The sequence below is a fragment of the Lagopus muta genome, chromosome 2, assembly GCF_023343835.1.
Source record: "Lagopus muta isolate bLagMut1 chromosome 2, bLagMut1 primary, whole genome shotgun sequence".
In the NCBI taxonomy this organism is placed as follows: Eukaryota; Metazoa; Chordata; class Aves; order Galliformes; family Phasianidae; genus Lagopus; species Lagopus muta.
This window is the reverse complement of record NC_064434.1, coordinates 32,997,515-33,016,603: the sequence shown is the minus strand read 5'-3', so window position 1 is coordinate 33,016,603 and position 19,089 is coordinate 32,997,515. Positions and strand designations below refer to the sequence as shown.

The 19,089-nt window shown below is 39.3% G+C and overlaps 2 protein-coding genes across 5 annotated transcripts in view; one reads left to right on the top strand and one right to left on the bottom strand.

Moving 5' to 3' along the window:
• The window catches only part of ME1 (malic enzyme 1), a 158,265-nt gene extending 142,516 nt beyond the window's left edge, over positions 1–15,749 (top strand). For all 4 annotated transcript variants that reach the window (XM_048934878.1, XM_048934877.1, XM_048934880.1 and 1 more), the window contains exons 11-15: positions 2,847–2,952; positions 4,830–4,972; positions 7,152–7,325; positions 13,725–13,823; positions 15,388–15,749. In XM_048934878.1, coding sequence (XP_048790835.1) covers positions 2,847–2,952; positions 4,830–4,972; positions 7,152–7,325; positions 13,725–13,823; positions 15,388–15,546 — 681 coding nt within the window. In that variant the 3' untranslated portion in view covers positions 15,547–15,749. The remainder of the gene's footprint in view (positions 1–2,846; positions 2,953–4,829; positions 4,973–7,151; positions 7,326–13,724; positions 13,824–15,387) is intronic.
• A 517-nt stretch (positions 15,750–16,266) lies between these two features.
• Positions 16,267–19,074, bottom strand: RWDD2A (RWD domain containing 2A). Its single transcript, XM_048934909.1, has 2 exons — positions 18,875–19,074; positions 16,267–18,041 (listed from the first exon to the last, which is right to left on the bottom strand). Exons 1-2 carry the CDS (start codon positions 19,070–19,072, stop codon positions 17,364–17,366), a joined length of 876 nt encoding a protein of 291 aa, XP_048790866.1. The 5' UTR covers positions 19,073–19,074; the 3' UTR covers positions 16,267–17,363.
• Between the last annotated feature and the right edge of the window lie 15 nt (positions 19,075–19,089).

Here is a 19,089-nt window from a genome sequence, read left to right as displayed (position 1 = left end):
AACAACTAAGAATATTTCTTCAAATCTATTATAATATATACACATATAAAGTATATACATATAAAACTCTAACCTTAGATTTCTCTTACAGACATTTTCCAAGCAAAAATCTCTATGTACATAGCTGTTGCTATTTTTGCTAAGCCACAGAATTGTGTATTACATTTTCAGTTAATATACTAGAAAAATATTTACTTGGAGATGTGATTCACTCTGACTAATGGGATCAAACTAATTGAGTCAAAGCCAAATAAAGAAGTTTAACTTTTTTTTTTATTATTTTTTTTTTTTAGAATGGTAGAAATTAAATGTGTGAAACTGAGATAGGGTAGAAATGATGGCCAACGGCTTGTGAAGGGATGCAGTGGATCACATCTAGCTTACTGTTTGAGTATCCCCTCATAGCTAAGTTAATGAGATGATCATTTGTGTCAGTAGGAAATGGATTCTGGAATCCTTGGGGTTATGACAATATGTATGTGGACAGTTCTTCCATGATTTTGGTTTTAAAATGTTGGAGTTCCTCCTCACTAGCCAACCAAACATAAGACTGTACAAAGAAAAGAGTGCCAATGTATTTCTTCATAAGGAAGTCAGCCTCTGGCCTCTTAGCTATTACTAGTTGTGCAAAAACAGAGCGTTTCATTTCCCCGTCAATCTGCATGCTCCCATGACCAGAGCTGCAGACCTGTATGCTCTGAGTGCCTGGAGCAGGCTGAGGAGTGGGCCAGCCCATATCATAGCTATTAGAGGAGATTTATTTTATACTGGGTAGCTTCTGGGGGGACTGAATTCAAGAATCAGTTTGAAAATTGGCTTCCCCAATAGCTGCCTGATAAGCCATCAAGAAACAGATTGAAGGAGGAGAAGGGAATGAGAGTTTTCCACAGCACCCGCCAAAAAAAAAATAAATAACCTTCCTTGATGTCAGGCTCTTTGTAGCACCTCAATTTCAAGCAACCTGCCCATCCCAGTGTATCTTATTATTGCATTCTAAATTATTCCTAGCAACAAGCTTTTGGCCAGGAGGTTATATGTACAGTTGTTCTTTAATGGCTTAAGAAAGTCATACTTTCCCCCTGCGAATATGAAGGGAGATCACTGTTTTGAAATGGACACGCCTCATATGTGTGTGCATAGACTGTGGTGACATCTGCTGGAGTACTGGAAAATGGCAGATGCAAATGCGTAATGATGGGGAAATGATTGAAGCATAAATATGTCAAAAATTGTCTATATTGCAGCATTCTCTGAAGGCTGAGAAGTTTACATTTACCCACAAAGGAAACTAAGTGCCTGTATGGTGGTATTTCTCTGGTAGTATTTCCAAGAGAACCCTTAAGACCTGTATATACACACACAGATATAAGCCTCTTAATTAGAAAACTGTATTTAGGTTACTAAAAAAGAGCACCCGAGGAGTATAAATCTGGAAATTAGTTGTCATCAGGGATGAGTCAAGAGGGACTGGCATCCTGAGGCAGAACAGCTGACCACATAACAGATGTACCCTGCTTCCTGTGGTACCATCTGGAAACTTCACATACAGCTGAACATAAAAATTTGCCTTTCATTTGGTGTACCAGTTCCTGTGGTTACTGTTCAAGGAGCAGCAGAGGAACTCCAGCATGGCCACACTGCATTGTCTAATGTGTACTAACAGATTGTTCATTCTTGTTAAAATTAAGAAAAAATGTCATTTAAAAAATGACTTGAACCCAATATTATGTGCAGTACTAAGCTGAGTTAAAACAGTCAGATTCACAGACTTCAGTGGAATCATGGAATGAATGCTGTTCCAATACTTTCTGGAATTAAGGGAACTTTTTGTATTATTGGTAGGATAAGGTGTGGCTATGGAGGCAAGAATACACATCTGTATACAGCTAAATTATATTTCACATCCTGTTTCCCTCCTGCACTTCCCTACATATCTGTATCCTCTTCTATCTCCTTAAAGGGTAAGGTGTTTGAGGCAATGTCTCTGAGATTTGAGTTTGAAAGTGCCCACCCGGCTGTGGGGTGGGATTGGAGGAGGCATACAATCTTTAAAGAGTTTCAGCTGTTCTGCTGTGTTTGTATAGACAAAGGTCCATGCATTTAGGCAATGAATGTAATGTTTACAAGCGTGGTATCTTTCATGCCCCCATTCCAGGTCCCTTACACTGAGCTCTGAGCCTGTCAATGTGTGTCAATGTATGTCAATGCATAGCCCTTTTTCCAGCATCTGCCACAGAAGCCCTGTTGGGCATCAAAGGAAATTGGCAGTGTAGATCACATTGAAGTTTGTGTCACATCAAAGTCAATTTTGTTAATTAAGAAACAGTGCATTGAGCAGGTGGTTAGAATATTTTTTATCCTTAAGAGTCAATGAATGAAGTACAAAGAAGTATGAAGTAAAATAGTCTCCTTTATACTTTCCCCTGCATATTCTCTCTGTTTTTAGGCAAGAACAAACCTGAAAAAAGTTGAAAAAAGCTTCCTGTCCTAGCAATTCTGGGTTGTTTGTTGTATAACAAAGAGTTTGAGTGAAAGTATGACAACTTTAAAAATGCTGAGAAAGAAATCTGTGATGTGTTTGTTTAATTGTTTCTAGAGCTTTTATGAACATAAAGTAAAATTATTGAATTTAATTCCTCTGCTTCTTAGAGAAATAGATTTCTCCTGAGCTATCCTAAGAGTACTAACTGTAAACAACATAACTAATTATATGGTATTTGTTGACAGATGCAAAAGCAGAAGTGAAAATAGGACGTGTTGAACCAGATACTTCGTAAACTGATTATCCCAGGATATTAGGTTCCAGAAAGTTTATAGTAAATATCTTCTTCTTTTCCCTTGCTCAGGGGCGTGCCTCATTAACAGAAGAGAAAAGTCATTTTGCACATGAACATGCTGAAATGAGAAATCTAGAAGACATTGTTAAAGATATAAAACCATCTGTGCTAATAGGTAATTTCTTTTACTTTAAAGCAATGACCTTATTCTTTGTTTGAAGAAAAAAACAGAGATGTGGCTTCGTCTGAAGACAAGATCAAGTTCCTCTGAACAGAGTTTGCCTTTGTGGTTTTTTAAAAAACACCAGGAACATAATGGGCTCTATTAAGCAACCGAACAAATATCAGCTATCCAAGCATGTAACATTGCTCTCACTCCAAACCATCAGTTTTACAGGAAAAATAATCCAACTTGTTTTAAACATCAAATAGAGAAGCTTATCACCTTCCTAAATTACTTCTGATCTAATGAGGACAGTGTAATACAAATGACCTCAAACTTAGACTGAGAAAACAGTTAAACAAACGCAAAGCTGTGTAATTATGATCCAGTTGTATCTGAATATTCTTTTCCTTCACATTTAGCTCCTTAGCCCTCAGTCCTTTGTGAAGACCAAAATACAGGTTTTACAAAGGCTTTTGCTTTTGTAAAAGTTGCAGGATTTTGATCTCAGTGAAGAATTGTTCAACTATCTGCAGTTTGGTTGTTGTATTTCAGTGACAGTTTCAGGAAAGAAAAGCAAGTACTCTTGAATTGTTACTTAATATGTAAAACTTGAACAATTATCTGCCTAGTAAAATCAGTTAGGAGATGCTAGAAAATCTGAAATGCCACAGTGAATATTATGCTATGTTTTGACTATGCCTTGAACACACAGCCCTTATGCAGTAAAATCTGCTTTTTGACAATGATCTTAAATGAGGTAAAGAAATTTGCCTTGGGTTTGCATGCTCTCCTTGTGCAGCACCAAACTGACCTTTAGAATGGGCAGTGCTGGAATGCACCTTTAGGCACGAGTGATGAGAAGTTGCAGTGCTGACCCAGGAGACACCCAAGCTGCAGACTCCCATCTCCTGGCCTGCATTTGGATCCTTTCCTACTCTCCCACCCAAGCATTTTTTCCTGCTGTGGAAACTCAGAATGCTGTGTGGAAAGCAGAGCCAGGTGTCAGGACGCTGAGCAAGTAAGAGGCCACCTTCTCTACAGCCTGTGTGAGAAGTTGTCCTGAGAATATGGTCAAATAAAGTTCATTCAAAGGACTGTTTATCTGTTTCCCATGGAAAGCATGGCAATCAGAAGCTTGACCCTTGGATTCCCAGCTCGTATAGGTTAGGTAGAAATACATGTTTACTTGACATCCCAAAAACATGATTTCCTTCTCCTCTCCTCATTTTTGGTTAGTGAAGCATCTGAGATCTGAGATACTATGCAGAAGCTACACGTCTACATTGCAACAGAATCCAACTTAAATTAGATGCTTTCATACCACAAGACTGGCACCTAGTCCTTGTGGAAAGCATTTATAAGTGTGGACAGGCTTGGGGAAAGAAAACCATTACCTTTAATCTCTGGTAGGATGGAAAGTATTGTATTTTAAAAGATTGTTGCTGTCAGGGAAGCCTTAGACATTTAACTGAAATTATGCAACAGTTGAGGCTGGAGATGACAGCATGACCAGCTGTAGGACACAAAGGCTGTCATTTATCCTCTTCTTGTCACACAAAAAATTGAACACTGATAAACTCTGAGAAGTCATGAGACTTAACAGACAGAGATACATCTTTCTACTAAATAAGGTGAGAAGTTCACCAAAAGTCTCAGAGATGTGTAGGCCCTCTCTTATATTGGAGATAACACTGAAGTTTCACAATTGCAAAATCTTGTATACAAAGCTTTTTTTTTTTTTTTAACCACGTGTTAAGAAAAGGGTTGAGTTACATTTTAGAAATGAAGGTATGCAGAAAAAGAAATACTGTTCTTCTAAGTGTGGCTTTTGTTACTTACCTGGCATTAATTACCTTTTCTGCTTGTTGTGTCTTTTTCTTCCTTAGGAGTTGCTGCAATTGCTGGTGCTTTTACTAAACAAATTCTTCAGGATATGGCTGCTTTCAACAAAAACCCAATTATTTTTGCTCTCAGCAATCCTACCAGCAAAGCAGAGTGTACTGCTGAGCAGTGCTACAAATATACAGAGGTAACCAAAGAGTAATACCAATCTATGTAGTTTAAAGCAAAACTCAAGATTAGAATGGGGAAAAGCTAGAGGGTGAAATAACAGGTACTGATAATGTTTCTACCTGTAGCTAAGATTTAATTGAATTAAGTGACAGATTTTATCAAGACAGTTTCACTGAAGTCACTACAAGCTTACACTCTCATTAAAAATAATAATAATAAAAGCATAATATTTGTTATAACTGAAGGATCAGTAACTGTCAGTTATTGAAGTCTTATGCCTGTTTTTGTACAGTACCATTTGTTTACTGCTGTGTTAATAGCAGTATGCATTTTATTTGAGGCATTACAAATACACTTTGCAGTAAGAAAGTATGTCAGTAAAGAAAGAAAATCATTCAAATATTTCTTTATTAATAATTACTCCACTTGGAGTAATTGACTCCTCTTTGAGTCAATTGACAAGGATTTCTGTTATGGAAATATAGGTCAAAATAATTTATATTGTCTTATGCAAGTGCTAATGCACACATTATCCTGTAATTCAGTTTGGGATTTGCCATGTATAAATAGTTGACTGTATGTATTTTATAGTGGCTTCTGTTTGGATTTCTTTTTGAATGCAGGGCAGTTTGAATGACAGCTTCAGTGTTTAAAAGACAAATTTAGCATGGCCATTGCCCACTGAAACGTACACAATTACAGTGCAGTGCAAGAATCAGGGAAGCAGACTGCATGGAGGGCTGGCTATAATGGGTAACAGCATCTGGCAGGCAGAGAAAGGGATACACTGAAGCGTTTGATCTCTCACCAAAACATATAATAAACAGGCCAGGAAAATGTTGCATGACACCAAACTAAACAGAATTATCTTCTGAAGAGCAAATACGGTATATTTTAAAATGCACACTTTCAATTCTCTAAAATAGGCATGGATATTTCTGATACAAAGTACCTCTGAAGTTTTAACATGACATTTATCACCTCAGTAATGCTAGCATAAATGAAAGCCAGCTTCTCTTCCCCACCTCAATTTACTGCTTAAATTCTAGGGTGCTCTTTCCTCAGTTAGGCAGGAGCTCAGAACCTTTGGTGCAGAGCCTCTGAGATATCACTTCTTCCCTCAGTGCTCTAAAACTGATACCAAGCCTCGTACTCCAGCTGTATAGTGCTAAGCTATTAGCAACATCAGCTTTGCTTCTCTGTCTGGCCACCCCATGTGCTTCTGCCCCTATCTGATGGCAGTGCCAGAGCAGGCCCTACATAGCCTCCCTCCTGGACAGCAGGGAGGGTGCTCGGATCACACAGCACTCAGGTTCCCGCATGCTCTGCCATGTAAAATGAGTTGGCTGCTCTTTTCATCCTCAGGATAAGTGATATGACACAGTTTGTATCATCCACACAGCTAAGCTCTCTGATACCCCCAAACAGGCTAGGTTTTCTGTGTTGCCTGCTGGTTCCAACCAGTGTTTGGTGCCTGGGATCTGTCTGGGACAGCAGCACCATCTGGATCACTTGGCACTACCCAAAAGTCTGCTAGAAAACAGGTGTAGGTCTACCAGTATTGGGTGTTCACATACTAGCTCCTGAGCTGGTGTCCAAGCTCTACTCAGTGCTTTACAGTAAGTGAATCCACACAGTTCTAGCAGAGGAAATCCCATCACCAAACTGTGCTGTAGGCGCACTGTGGAATGGCATTCCTGGGACAGAACTGGCAACTAAGTCCTCCACTGAGCTGTGGGGTCACTGGAGAGGCATAGAAGTGAGCTGCTCTGCCTGTCCGCAGCTCCTCAGAAATTGCCCTGTCTTTCACACAAATATGCAACACTTGCTGGCATTGGTGCCATTTTTGTGGTAACTTTGCTGTTGTTTTGGGGAAAAAGAAGTCCAGTAGCATCAACCGTTGTTACTGTGACAGTACTGTACCTTCCTCTCTTACAGCTGTAGGTATCTACTTTCTTCCCATATGCCCTTCCTCTGGTGTGGACACACAAAATGAGCTATTGGTGCCAGCCTTCACCTCTTCCTCCTCTAAACTGTACAGATAGCTATGACTCCTGAACATGGCAGTATGTACTCTGTGACATCAGATAGACATCCACAAGTAATTTCTATACTGTTGAAAATTTCTCAGCCAAATATGTGAACAGTATATTCTCAAATAACATTATGTCTTTGGTTTTCTCTTTACAACATAGGGACGTGGCATTTTTGCCAGTGGAAGTCCTTTTGATCCTGTCACTCTTCCAAATGGAAAAACTCTATATCCTGGGCAGGGTAACAATTCCTACGTGTTCCCTGGTGTTGCTCTTGGTGTTATTTCATGTGGAATGAAACATATTACCGAGGATGTGTTCCTTACAACTGCTGAGGTACCGTATAAAAGTTTTTTAAATTTCTTAATATACTGAATTGGTAATAATAAAAAATTATGCAGAAATAACTAAATATTATCTTTAAAATTGAGAAAATAGTGAATTTTTTTGTTTGTTTGTTTGTTTTTGTTTTGCTAGGATCTCTATTTACAAGGTATACTATTTCTTTTTAACAAGGTGATACTTGGACCAAAGGACATCTGATGTAAACTTCATGTTCTGTTAGAATGGAAATGCGAGAGACCCTTTGGCATTGTACTGTCATGGGTGCCTACGTACAGTTCACATACATGTGCATACAAGTTTAATTTTAGACTTGTATTCTGATGTTGGTAGCTTTGGGTGACTTTTGTGGGTGTTTTGCTTGCAAAAACTACTTGATTTTTTTTTTCTTTTTGTTAATATTGCATAGAGTTGTTGGTATCATTTCTGGACCTCTCCTGTCAACAGCTGGTGAATGTGCTCCATTGCTTTCTAGTTATTTGAACCTCAGCTTGAGGTGATGTTATTCTTTCCATTTTGATTCCTATTCTTTTCTGCACTGGTTCCTCTCTTTCCTCAAGCAACATATCATCATCTTTGTTCATCATTATTATCCAGCTTTTTGTCTGTCCTCCTTTATCTCCATCTGCTAGGTAAGAGACAGAGCAAACATATTTCATTTTGGGAACTCACTGACCTCTTCCAAAAATTATTCAAAATCTGACATCTACAGTCTTACAGTATGACATTGCAAATGCACAGGATTATCTCTTCAGTACACATCAGAGAAGAATCTGGCTAGAGGCCTTTCATCAAACAAAATAACCAAGAGTTGTTGAAATCAAATTCTCTTACACAGGTGTTTTTTTGTGTATATTTTTTTTAATTTTTATTTTTAACAAAAACTCCCCCATGACCATAAGTCGATCTTTCTGTAACTGCTTTTTTTGCTTAGGAAGACTGTAAATTTCTATGCTTTTCTGGATCCAACATCTTTGCTCATCTGCTATAGGCATTCTTACCACTCTGCTCTGACCTAATCCTCGTCCCTTCATTCTCCTGCATTCTTGCACTGTCCTGATGTTCCTGCCTTGTTTGCATCTGCACCAATGTAATGAGCCTCACAAAGTTCGGCTCTGTCCACGCACACTCATTCAAAGCCTGATGCTTTCTTTTCTCGTTTGTTAATGGTACAGAAAAAAGCATGGTTATCCCCAGTTTACCAAGGTAACTGTGATTAATCTTGATTCTGTGCAATCATGATTTTTACCCACTGTAGTTTGTATCCATTTGCCATCCACACAAGTTCATAAAATTGCAGTGTCCTGATCCTTAAAGCTGTACAAGAACCTGGAGAACACATCAGTAGTGGCTTACACAGAATAAGCCCAAAAACAATGAAGTTAGAAATTATGGAGCAATCAAAAAAGAAAAAGTTGCACCAGATAGCAAAAAAGAGAATGCCTGATGCAACTCCAAAGGATATTGCATTCCACCATCCTTGCTCCTTGTGTCCTCTTCATGGATTAAAGGGAAGAAAGAGGCCCTTTACTATCACCCTAAGGCAATTGGTAGGCAACATAACTCTTTGACTGATGGTATGTGGTATGAAGCTTTCTTCAAGGACAGACACTTGCATGCTGCCGTTGCTGGATTTCTGATATTTTGTTTGAAAGTGCATACTACAGAATCTTTAAAAGGTTTGCCAACAGCTTGCCCCCCATGAAAAAGACATTCACAATTTCCATCTTTAAAATTAGTAAAAGGCCCAGACTGTCTCCACTAGCTTTAACCATCCTAGGAGGGCAATGATCCATCTCATAAGTCTTTGGATAATTATATCCTCCCTTTAAATCCTCCTCTGTAATTTCAGTTGGACACGGTGATCTTCACTTGCTGGTCTAAACTGCTGTGTTAAACAGTTGTCTTCTTTCATTCTAGATGCTGCTTTTGGTTTGGGTGAAACGACTCCTGTGTATAGAATGTTGACAAATGAAAGGTGACACGTGTAGATCAAACTGTGTTTTAAGTTGCAGTGTTGCAGTCTGCTAAGTCACCAAAAACTCATTTTGAACCAAGAAACTTAACTGGAAATAACATGGTGTCAGAAATATTGAGGAAGTTCTGAAATGCTATCTTGAAATAGATGTTCTCTCCTGACTCTTCCTCTCTGCTAAAGATTTTCCTACACAAAGTACCTTCCCCTTGACATGTGAAACTATATTTTCCTTTATGGAGAATCTGTACTGGCACCAGGTTCAATGAGTAGCTATTTGCAACACACCTGGAACTGAAAGAATTCATATTTGGTCTTCCTCACTGTGTGAGAGGCACTTTATTACTGGGGATTCAGTGAGCTCAAGGCAGCTTACTGAGCAAGGACAGACCTGGCAGATCAAAGGATCTTTGCCCAAAGAGTTATCAGAGGTGTTAAGGACAGCTTAGGCCCTTAGCTGAAATTACAGTACAAAGCAAAGGTAAAATTTTTAACTGTTTTTTTTTTCCTCTAGATATTTTCCGGTGGAAAGAAAGAAATCAAAATAGTCCCCCGTGTTTTTCAGAACATTTGTTTGTACTCTACATTTGAAATGGAAGGGCCCAAGATGCTGCAAAAGTTATGGAGCCAAAAAGATGTTTTTTAAGTAAAGGAACCTTCTTGGTTTAGTGGTAACTTACTTGAAAAAGTGTAAAATCCAAGCAGCCCAGGCTGCATGCCTGCTGCTGCTTCTTTGTGCTTTGCTGCCCCTCCAATTAAATCTGATGAAAGTCACAAATAGTTTATTGTAACTACAACAGGTTCTACTTTCAGTGTTCTTTTCTTCATGCCAAGTAAAACAGAATGTAACTTTGATTTAGGTTTGATAAACCTTGTAAAGCTGTAATAGCTCTTAACTGTAGTCAATTTCTCTGGATGACAAGGGACGTTGCCTATTCTATGTCATACCTAACACAACAGAAGGGAAAGAGAATTATGAACCAACTGAATGTTCCTGACATGTGTTACTTATAAGTTACTCCTTCCACCATAGAATTTATGTCCTATAAAAGTCAGGGAGCTCCTATTCGTTTTATTCCATTTGTCCAATCTTGGCTGCCTTTCACTTCTTCTGTTAAAAACTGTAATTAACTAAACTATGAACAATGAAAAGCTGTCATACTGGGTTGGTCTCAAGACCCAAAGAGTCCTATACTTTCTGTAAAAGGAATGAGAGCAGAAGCTGAGGAAGAGAGGATAAAATAAGAGGAAAGGATAGAGCGATCCTTCTGCTGAAAATGTGTTCTCAGCAATCTGTGCTCTACAGACTTTATGAGTTGGAAGTTTTATCCCTGCACGGCTTTCTCTCACATATGAGACCAATGACTTTAAACATTTGAATCTTCCAACATCTTTTAGCAATTAGTATCACAATTCAATTATGAGTTCCATGGAAAAAGAAACTCCTTTCATGATTTCCTGCTGCCTGATGATTTGGGTTTCCTATAGCATGATGAGAATTTTATTTTTTATTTTTTATTTTTATTCTCTTGCAGTCTTCCCTTCTCTTCTTTCAGGAGTCTGATTTCCTTGTTCAGAACCTAACCTTCTGATTGCCCTCGTTATTCTTTATACCATTCATGATTCTACCCTATTCTTGCTTGAAGTAGGTAAAGAAAGATGCACAAAGTGATCTTGCATCCCAGATTTATACATTGATGATAATTACATTTTCTTTGTTGCCTCACACTTTCTTAATAACTCCAATTGTTGATTCATTTTTTTTTTCCATTGTCATTGACCTAATGGTCTCAAAAGTTCTTTCAGAGACCACATGAAGAATGCGTCATTCTTTTGCTTATATAGGAGAAAGTCAGAAGGAACAGCATGCCATCTGTACAGGCTAAGCTTGCTAACTCTCCCACTTTAAGCATCATCTTCGTGTTTTATGGCTTGCTTTCTATCAGCCCTGTCACAAAACAGAAGCACTCTGCCCCCGGCCTTTCTTTTCAGTGATGTATTTCACTGACAGCAACTTGCAGTTGATCATTTCAGATTCCATCTTTTCTGCAGAATCTCACTGAGCTGTGAACAGCAAAATTCTCTTTTTGTAAGCTCCTCCTTACACACGCAGATGTATACTTTGTTTTATCAAAGGGCTGTGCACCATTTTTGGATAACCTAGTTGCTGTTACAGAAAGCAAGCAGTAGATCTTATGTTATCATAGCTCCCCCTAGAGGGGTGTTATGTCTGCTATATTTGTCAATATCAGATTAAAAGGTAAAAAATCTTCCTTTACCTGTTTTTCTGAACTAGAGTATGCAACCTCTAGCTGCACTTGTTACAATTTCCCCTCCATATGGAAAACCCTGCTGCACCTAGCAGAGTGTCAGGTAGATTACAAAAAAAACCCAACAGGATCTCTTTGAACCTGGAGTTCCTGTCATGTTAGTCCTTTAATTCAAACATTTTCTCTGCTGCTGTCAGCAGGATGAACTGATGATAGCCACGTATCTTTTTTATCTGTTACAAGTATGCTAATTCCTTCTCTCAGAGGCACACCTCTTGCTTTCTGTTTGGGCTGTGTTATCAGGATAGATTCCAAGGGCAAGAGTGATGTACTGAACTGCAATTGAAGCTGCTTATGAAATGTAACAGATTTAAAAAGCACAAACTTGTGCTGTACAAAAAGACTCCTTTTCTTGTTACTGTTTTGTGCTCCCAGCTGCTCAGAGAGCAAGCAATGCCCACAATAGGGTAAATTCTTTCTGTGCCCAAGTAAGACAGACATATGTATTTGTCTGCTTTCTTAAAATGATTTAACATTTTCATAATATTTGAAAAAGATTCTGTTTTGAGAACTGTAATAGTGAATGCTAGAGAAGACAGCTTTTAGTTTTTAAACTACTTGAAGCCAGACCATGTCTAATATATGAGTTTTGTGCTTAGTTTGCTTAGAAGCTATTTAGATTTGTTTCTGACTATCAGCTCCCTAGAAGATACAAAGGTGGACAGCTAAAGAACTGAAACCATCAAGTCCACCAAAGAGATTCCAGAATAGAAGCCAGGTTAGTGAACTGATCCCAGCTGACTCTCAGGCTCAGTAAACCCAAGGCTGGATTATCATGAAATGCTGTTCTCTATTTCAGATCCCCAAGTGACAAACAAACTTTAGTTAGCAATAACAAGAATATCTTTAGACCCAAAGTTATTAGGTATTAGTTATTAGTTAGCAAGATCCTTTGCTTCTTAAATGTTATCTGTGGTAGGAATAGAGGAAGTTCATGAAAAAAGACAATGTGTGCAGTGTCTCTTCACTCTGTTGAGAATGCCCTCACACTGCATGGTAATAGGTTTTTCATAGGGCCAATGAGGAGATGGTCAAATTTTCTCCAGTTTGCCATGCTTTCCTGATCTGTTCATTACTGGAGATGACTGCAAAACGCTTCCAGTCTTGGTGGAAGGACTAAGTAAGAATATCCAGGCTGTAGAGGAGATGCTTGGATGTGAATCAGAACTTCTTTGTCATTGTTTCCCCTCATCAGTCTGGTGGAAATAATAAGTAAATCAAACAGAGATTCAAAATAATTTCTCTATTAATCTGCTGTGGCTGAGGCGATGGACCTGCTGCAGCATTCAGGTGGAGTGGACAGGCCCTCTAGCAGCAGTGGGTTTGTTGTCCCAGCAAGCCAGAATTTAGACCTTCTGTTTATCCATCTGCCTTAAGTGACTTCCAGAAAGCCTGGATAATCTTGACTTTACTTTGCTCTGTGGTTGACTGTATTTCCTTTTCTGATTTCATACAGATTAGACTGGTGAGCTGGATGCATAAGAAACCTGGTTAGCCGCTAGTAATTTTATTCAAAGCATTTTACACTTAAGGTTTTGGCATTATTTTCTGCACAGGATGACCTAACAACCATCAGAATAACAAGTGCTTCTATAATTTTAGAAGTCTATGACCCAACTAAAACCAGTGGCTGGAATTCATGTGTCTTAGTGAACAATTTGCTAGTTTGTATGCCATGGCCTCACTCAAGATCCTGTTCAGTGCCTCCTGTTCTGTTCATTGCACAGCCTGTCAATGCTTTCATGCCAAAAATTTCCTCTTACCTAAAAAAAAATTAACCAACCAATATCAGATTTGATATTAATAAATATTTATTTCCCTTCTACTCCATCTACAGGCATATGAATGATTCAGGTTTCAATACAATCAGAGTGAGAAAAGGGCATAACTCCCTAAATTTCTAGCTCTCATTTGGCTACACCTAATGACCAGGCAGATTGTTAAAATCACTACTAGGTAAATTAAGTCACACAGTACCCGTGTGACCTGCCAAAGCATGACCATTTATTTGTGTAAGACTAGATCAATGCCTCATAAAGTTACAATTGTGTCTGCATTTAAAGTTTAACATGTCTGCCTTATTTCTAGGTAATAGCTCAGCAAGTTTCAGAGGAGAATTTACAGGAAGGTCGCCTGTACCCTCCTTTAGTCACAATTCAGCAGGTGTCACTGAAGATTGCTGTGAGGGTAAGTCATTTCATTCCTGGCTTCTTTTCTTCCCATGCTGAGCACTAGATTTGATCAGCTGACACATATTCTCACAAGTTGATTTACATCAGTCTTGGTCTAGGAGTAAAAATAAATGTATTTAATTTCAATTCATAAATGTAACCCCAAATTTGACCCCAGTACAAGGAGGAAAGAGTCAGAACTCCAGAATTTTTGTTTACTGATGTAAAACATTCCAGTTACTGAACAAGGAGCCTTCATGCATCAAACACTTCCCCTAGCTTCACTTACTCTACATTTAAAATAAATAATAATATCCTTTTGCCCCTCATGTCTTCTTAGGCAAATGATAACTGTCCTGTAAATGTTAAAATATTACCAAGATTCCTCAGGCTACATCAAACTGCCTGTGTGGCAGAAAACACAGTGATGGAAACTCCTCTGTTGTCTCTGATGAGATAACTTGAATGCGTGTTGAAAAAGGAAAATGTTACTGACCAAGTCTTTCTGCCTGATCTCTGCTGAAATGTTATTCCCACAAGCACCTACTCTCGTGCAGTGCTTTAGTGCTTGTACAGCACTAAAGGTTAAGTGATGGCCTCTGTCCTTTCCAAGGAAGAAACACTGAAAATTTTTGGAATACCAAATGCAGAACATAAATTCAGACCTCATTCAGCTGTGATTATTATGCATGCAGACCTGAAGAGAAACTTACACAAATACAGACATCTCACTCAGCTCTGGTTGGGACTTCAGATGAATTCTAAAAGGGAAGCCAACATACTGTAGCTCTTCCCCTTGGGGCACTGGCTTCTCACCAAGCTAAAATATTTATGTTTTAAAGTGATGGCTAAGGAGAGCAGGAAGAAGACTTTCGTCTTCCCTTCATTTAAAGTAAGAGCTTCTGTCTGTTTGCCAGTTGCAGTTGAAGCAGATCCTACTGAAGATCACTGCTGCTTTAAACTAATGTGTAACCCTTCTTTTGTTTCACAGAGGAGCATCTAGCCAAAAGATGTGTATATCTCAAGCTGGTGTTCTTCAGATGTGACAGTATGCTTTGATGCATTGAGTGAGCTCCAGTCCCTTCCAAACGTCAATTTTTTGCCACAGCCATACATAGGATGCAATTGATTCTGATCTTGTTGAATTCTCAGAGACAAACTACACAGGCTTTCCCCAGTCATACATAGAATTTAAACCTATGCACCTTGTTTAGCATTTACCTTTGAGAAATGTTTTACCAAACTGAGGCAAATAATAAACTTCCCTCATATGCAGGGGAGGCTTGGAATAAATCATACTTTTCTTATGTACTTTATAGGAGGTGGTAAACCAGGGTAGCCTGCTCACAATGTAATCCTGTTCAAAAGAGTTCAAAAGCAGCACAAATCAGACAAATCAGTGCATACATCATCATATTCTTAATCTTTTTTGCTGTATGTTAGCCCAGATCCAGTGTAACTTGACATCACTGTCAGCATCTAAGAAGATGTCATCTTGATTTTGACCTAATTTCTACTTAAAAATTCTGTTAAATGTATTCAAATAAAGCACTAATTGTGATTTTAATGCAACTTTCCAGATTGCAGAAGAAGCCTACAGGAATAACAGTGCCACCACCTACCCTCGGCCCAAGGACCTTGAAGCCTTCATCCGTTCGCAGATGTACAGCACTGATTATAACAGCTTTGTGGCTGACTCATACACCTGGCCTGAAGAAGCCATGAAAGTGAAACTGTAAATACTTCATGAAGAAATAAGCAAATCAGCAGCAGTGGAAAAGCACTAAAATATTCAGAATGTTTCTGCCTAGAGAGCCGAAGAGTAGATAATTTTGTAAGATTCAGAGCAAGTTTTCTAAATCGTAATATTTGATTAGAAACTCAGATTAAGAAGTCATAATTAATTATAAATGAAAAAATAAAGATTAATCTGAGAACTGTATTTGTGTTGGTTGTTTTCTGATTGTTATTGCACTTGATGTGTCCTATATGATGGCTGTACACATTTTTTTATATCAAAATGAGTGGTTGCACCTTGAATTCAGAGATGTGTCATACATGTCAATGAGAACTTCAGCAGATAAATGGTACAGTGGAAAATTAAGAAATACATACAATGACTGTTTAATCCATTACAAGTCAGGATGTAACTTGTGTAAATTGTCAAGCTGTTACTGAAAAAGAACAGTAAGTTTAGAAATATTTTCCTCCACATAAAAGCCTTATTGGTCACTCCTGTGTGCAGCAATGAGGATTTTCTGATGAGAATTGAACCTGCAGAGCCTTTGTTGACAAATTATTCAGCAGCATTAAAATATTCTAACAAAGCCATAGTCCTGTGAATTATCATTTTCCCCAACAAGACAACTGTGCTGCAATTGCTCGGCATAAAGGCAGTCAGTGTCCCTCACAAAGAGAGAATATCAGAGTATTATAAATAGGCAGGCAAAGCATCCCCATTTTTAATATTGTAGTCATCAGGGGAGTGTACTGAAACACAGCTTTTAAGTAGCTGCTAACCAAATAGCTCGATTTGTAGATTTGGTCATCCATACCTCAACAGTAAGGGTGGTTTTATTGCTGTGTACCAATTTTCCTATTATGGTGCTTAGAGAGAAAGCAGAAGGCAGTGTTATGGTGGTTCTTTAAGGCACAGCTATTTCAGACTTCTCAGACACAGCCTTCATCTACTAATAACATTCAAATATGACAATCCTTTTATATCTATACAGACTCACACACAACACATATATTTCCTTATTTATTATGTTAAACACCTTTCAATATGCTAGGCCTAGCAATACAAATATAAAAAAGCACAAGTTGAGCAACTGTTACCATTCAAAATTACCATTAATGTAACCGGACCCTAATGAGATGAGAAGAAGCTGCTATTGGAAATGTGGGCAATAACATTATCCCTGTAAAGACACACTACCCAGAGCTTCCAAATGACAGGTGATGTAGGTTTACTTCCCCCCACACACAATTCTCTGTTTTAAATGCAAAACCTGGTGCTGTGCTTGGGCACAAGAGTCTTTGCTTTTCTTGGATCAGCTGAATTAAGTGAGAGCAGATGCTTCATACAGCAGTAAAAGACAGTGAATGCAGCAAATCTCTGACTCCCTTTGGTGGCGTGTACTTTTATACTGGAAATTGTATTAATCTCTGACTACAGCCACCTTGGTGACACACAACTAAATGAAAAAGTTAACTAAAGCTCTGCACCCCAGCTTAGTAACACAGCACAGTATGGATGATTGCAGACCAGTGTAATTCGGGATACTACCATGTGGGATTTTCATCACCTTGCAAGCGCTTCTGTGAGATGTGGCTCAGTGATAAATGCTGCTTTTAAGGTCTCTGAAAATAAGTAAACAAGCACCTCTTTCAAAAAACACACTGCAATTCAGAACAGAGCCAGGAATATCTACTTGAACTGTCCTTCTGTGTTAAACACTGAGTTTCCCTTTTCACAGCAGCCATAGCTTAAGGATGCTATGCCAGCTTCATCTCTTGCTGTCCAAAGTTAGCACTCTTTTACATCTTTTTTTTCTTATTTGTCTGCAAGTTTGCCTTCAACACCAAATAAAATCTGAAAAATATGTCCACTTTGATGCTGTTTCAGGAATTCAAGGAACTGGCCCAGATCCATGTGATAGTCATTCCTCAGGCCATAATCACCATGGGCCTGAAACTGCAAGTCCTCAAAAGTTTGAAAGAGGCGCAAATTATCAATGCTTCCTTCTGCTTCTACAGTCTCCACATGTTTGCATGAAATATGCTTCCAGTTGGGATATCTGATAACACGCCAGAACTCCTCACAGTTTTCTCTGGTTCCCTCCACACAGATCACCCCAGGTTTTCCTGTCAAGCAGAAGCCAGTCAGGTTTAATTTCTTTGCACACTCAAAGATCTTCTTCCTCAATTCCTGCCTGTATATATGATGGCTGTAGATCCACATACGTTGAATTGTTTCTTTAACTGCTGTTTCCTTTGAAACACTTTCAGCAGAGACCTTACTATTTTCTAAATAAGGCAGGCTGTTCTCTTTCAGCCACTGCACAGCTTCACATACGCACAGTTCACCTGAATCCAAAGAGCCGATGTGAGAAGTGAGAAGAGTGTTGAGCTGCAACTGTTGCTGTCTGTGCAGTGCATTTGATCTTGCAAAAAGCTGAGGAGCCACATGGGGATACATATGAGGCAACTGTACCTGCAATTCCACTTTCACCTTTAAAACAGAGCACAAACACACAAAAAGAAAATGAATTCCACAGCGAAGAGAGACACGCTAGATTCCTTTCCCTGCCACAGGCAGATTATGAGATGTAATTGGAATTGCGGTATCCTAAAAACTGGAATCACTACTTATGTCTTCCTTTTGTCCCCATAACCTACTCTTTCATCTGGTCTTTCTATTGCATCTTACTGGGACTTTCCCAACATATCAACTGTTATCACAGCTGCTCTCTTCTGCCATCTACAGAAACGGTGCTATGGCTTGAAAGAAGGAACACAGGTGCTACTTACGGGACATTCCTATTTCCATTGCATGTTTTGAGAGTGTGCTCAGTTTTGTCATAGTGACAAAATACAAAGTGGCTTTGAGAATCTTTCCCCTCACCAAACATACATGTGAACAATGAGTTCAGCCCAGGTGCTGAATTGGATGGGGCAGCCTGGTCTAGTATTAAATGTGGAGGTTGGTGGCCCTGCCTGTGGCAGAGGTGGAAGCTTGATGACCCTTGGGGTCCCTTCCAACCCAGGACGTTCTATGATTCTATGATTCTGTGATGCTATGAAATGATTAAAAACAAGATTACAGATTCATGGAGGTTGGAAGGGACCTCTGAAGATCACCTATTCCAACACCCTGCTTACAGGAGGTTGCACAGGAGAGCATCCAGGCAGGTTTTTATTACCTACAGGGAAGACTCTACAATTTCTTCGAGCAGGGCGCAGTTTTACCCCTCAGCTTTTGAAACAGCAAATTGTTCCCCCGCTCCCCCCTTTCGGGCAGACGTTTAGCACCTGCACCACGAGTAAGGCAGGCGCAGCTCTCACCTCCGGCTCCCCGACACCGACAGCGACCGAATACTCGAGACGCGGGGGCAGGGATCCGCCGCCGTCCCTCAGGTAGCGCTGCAGGGCGGGCACGGCAGCCTCGTCCAGGCTAATCTCCCCTTTCTTGGGGAACATGGAAAGGAGCATTTCCACCTCCAGCAGCTGGAGCTCCAGGCACTCCCGCACAGCGGCAGCCATGGCTCCGCGCTGATACG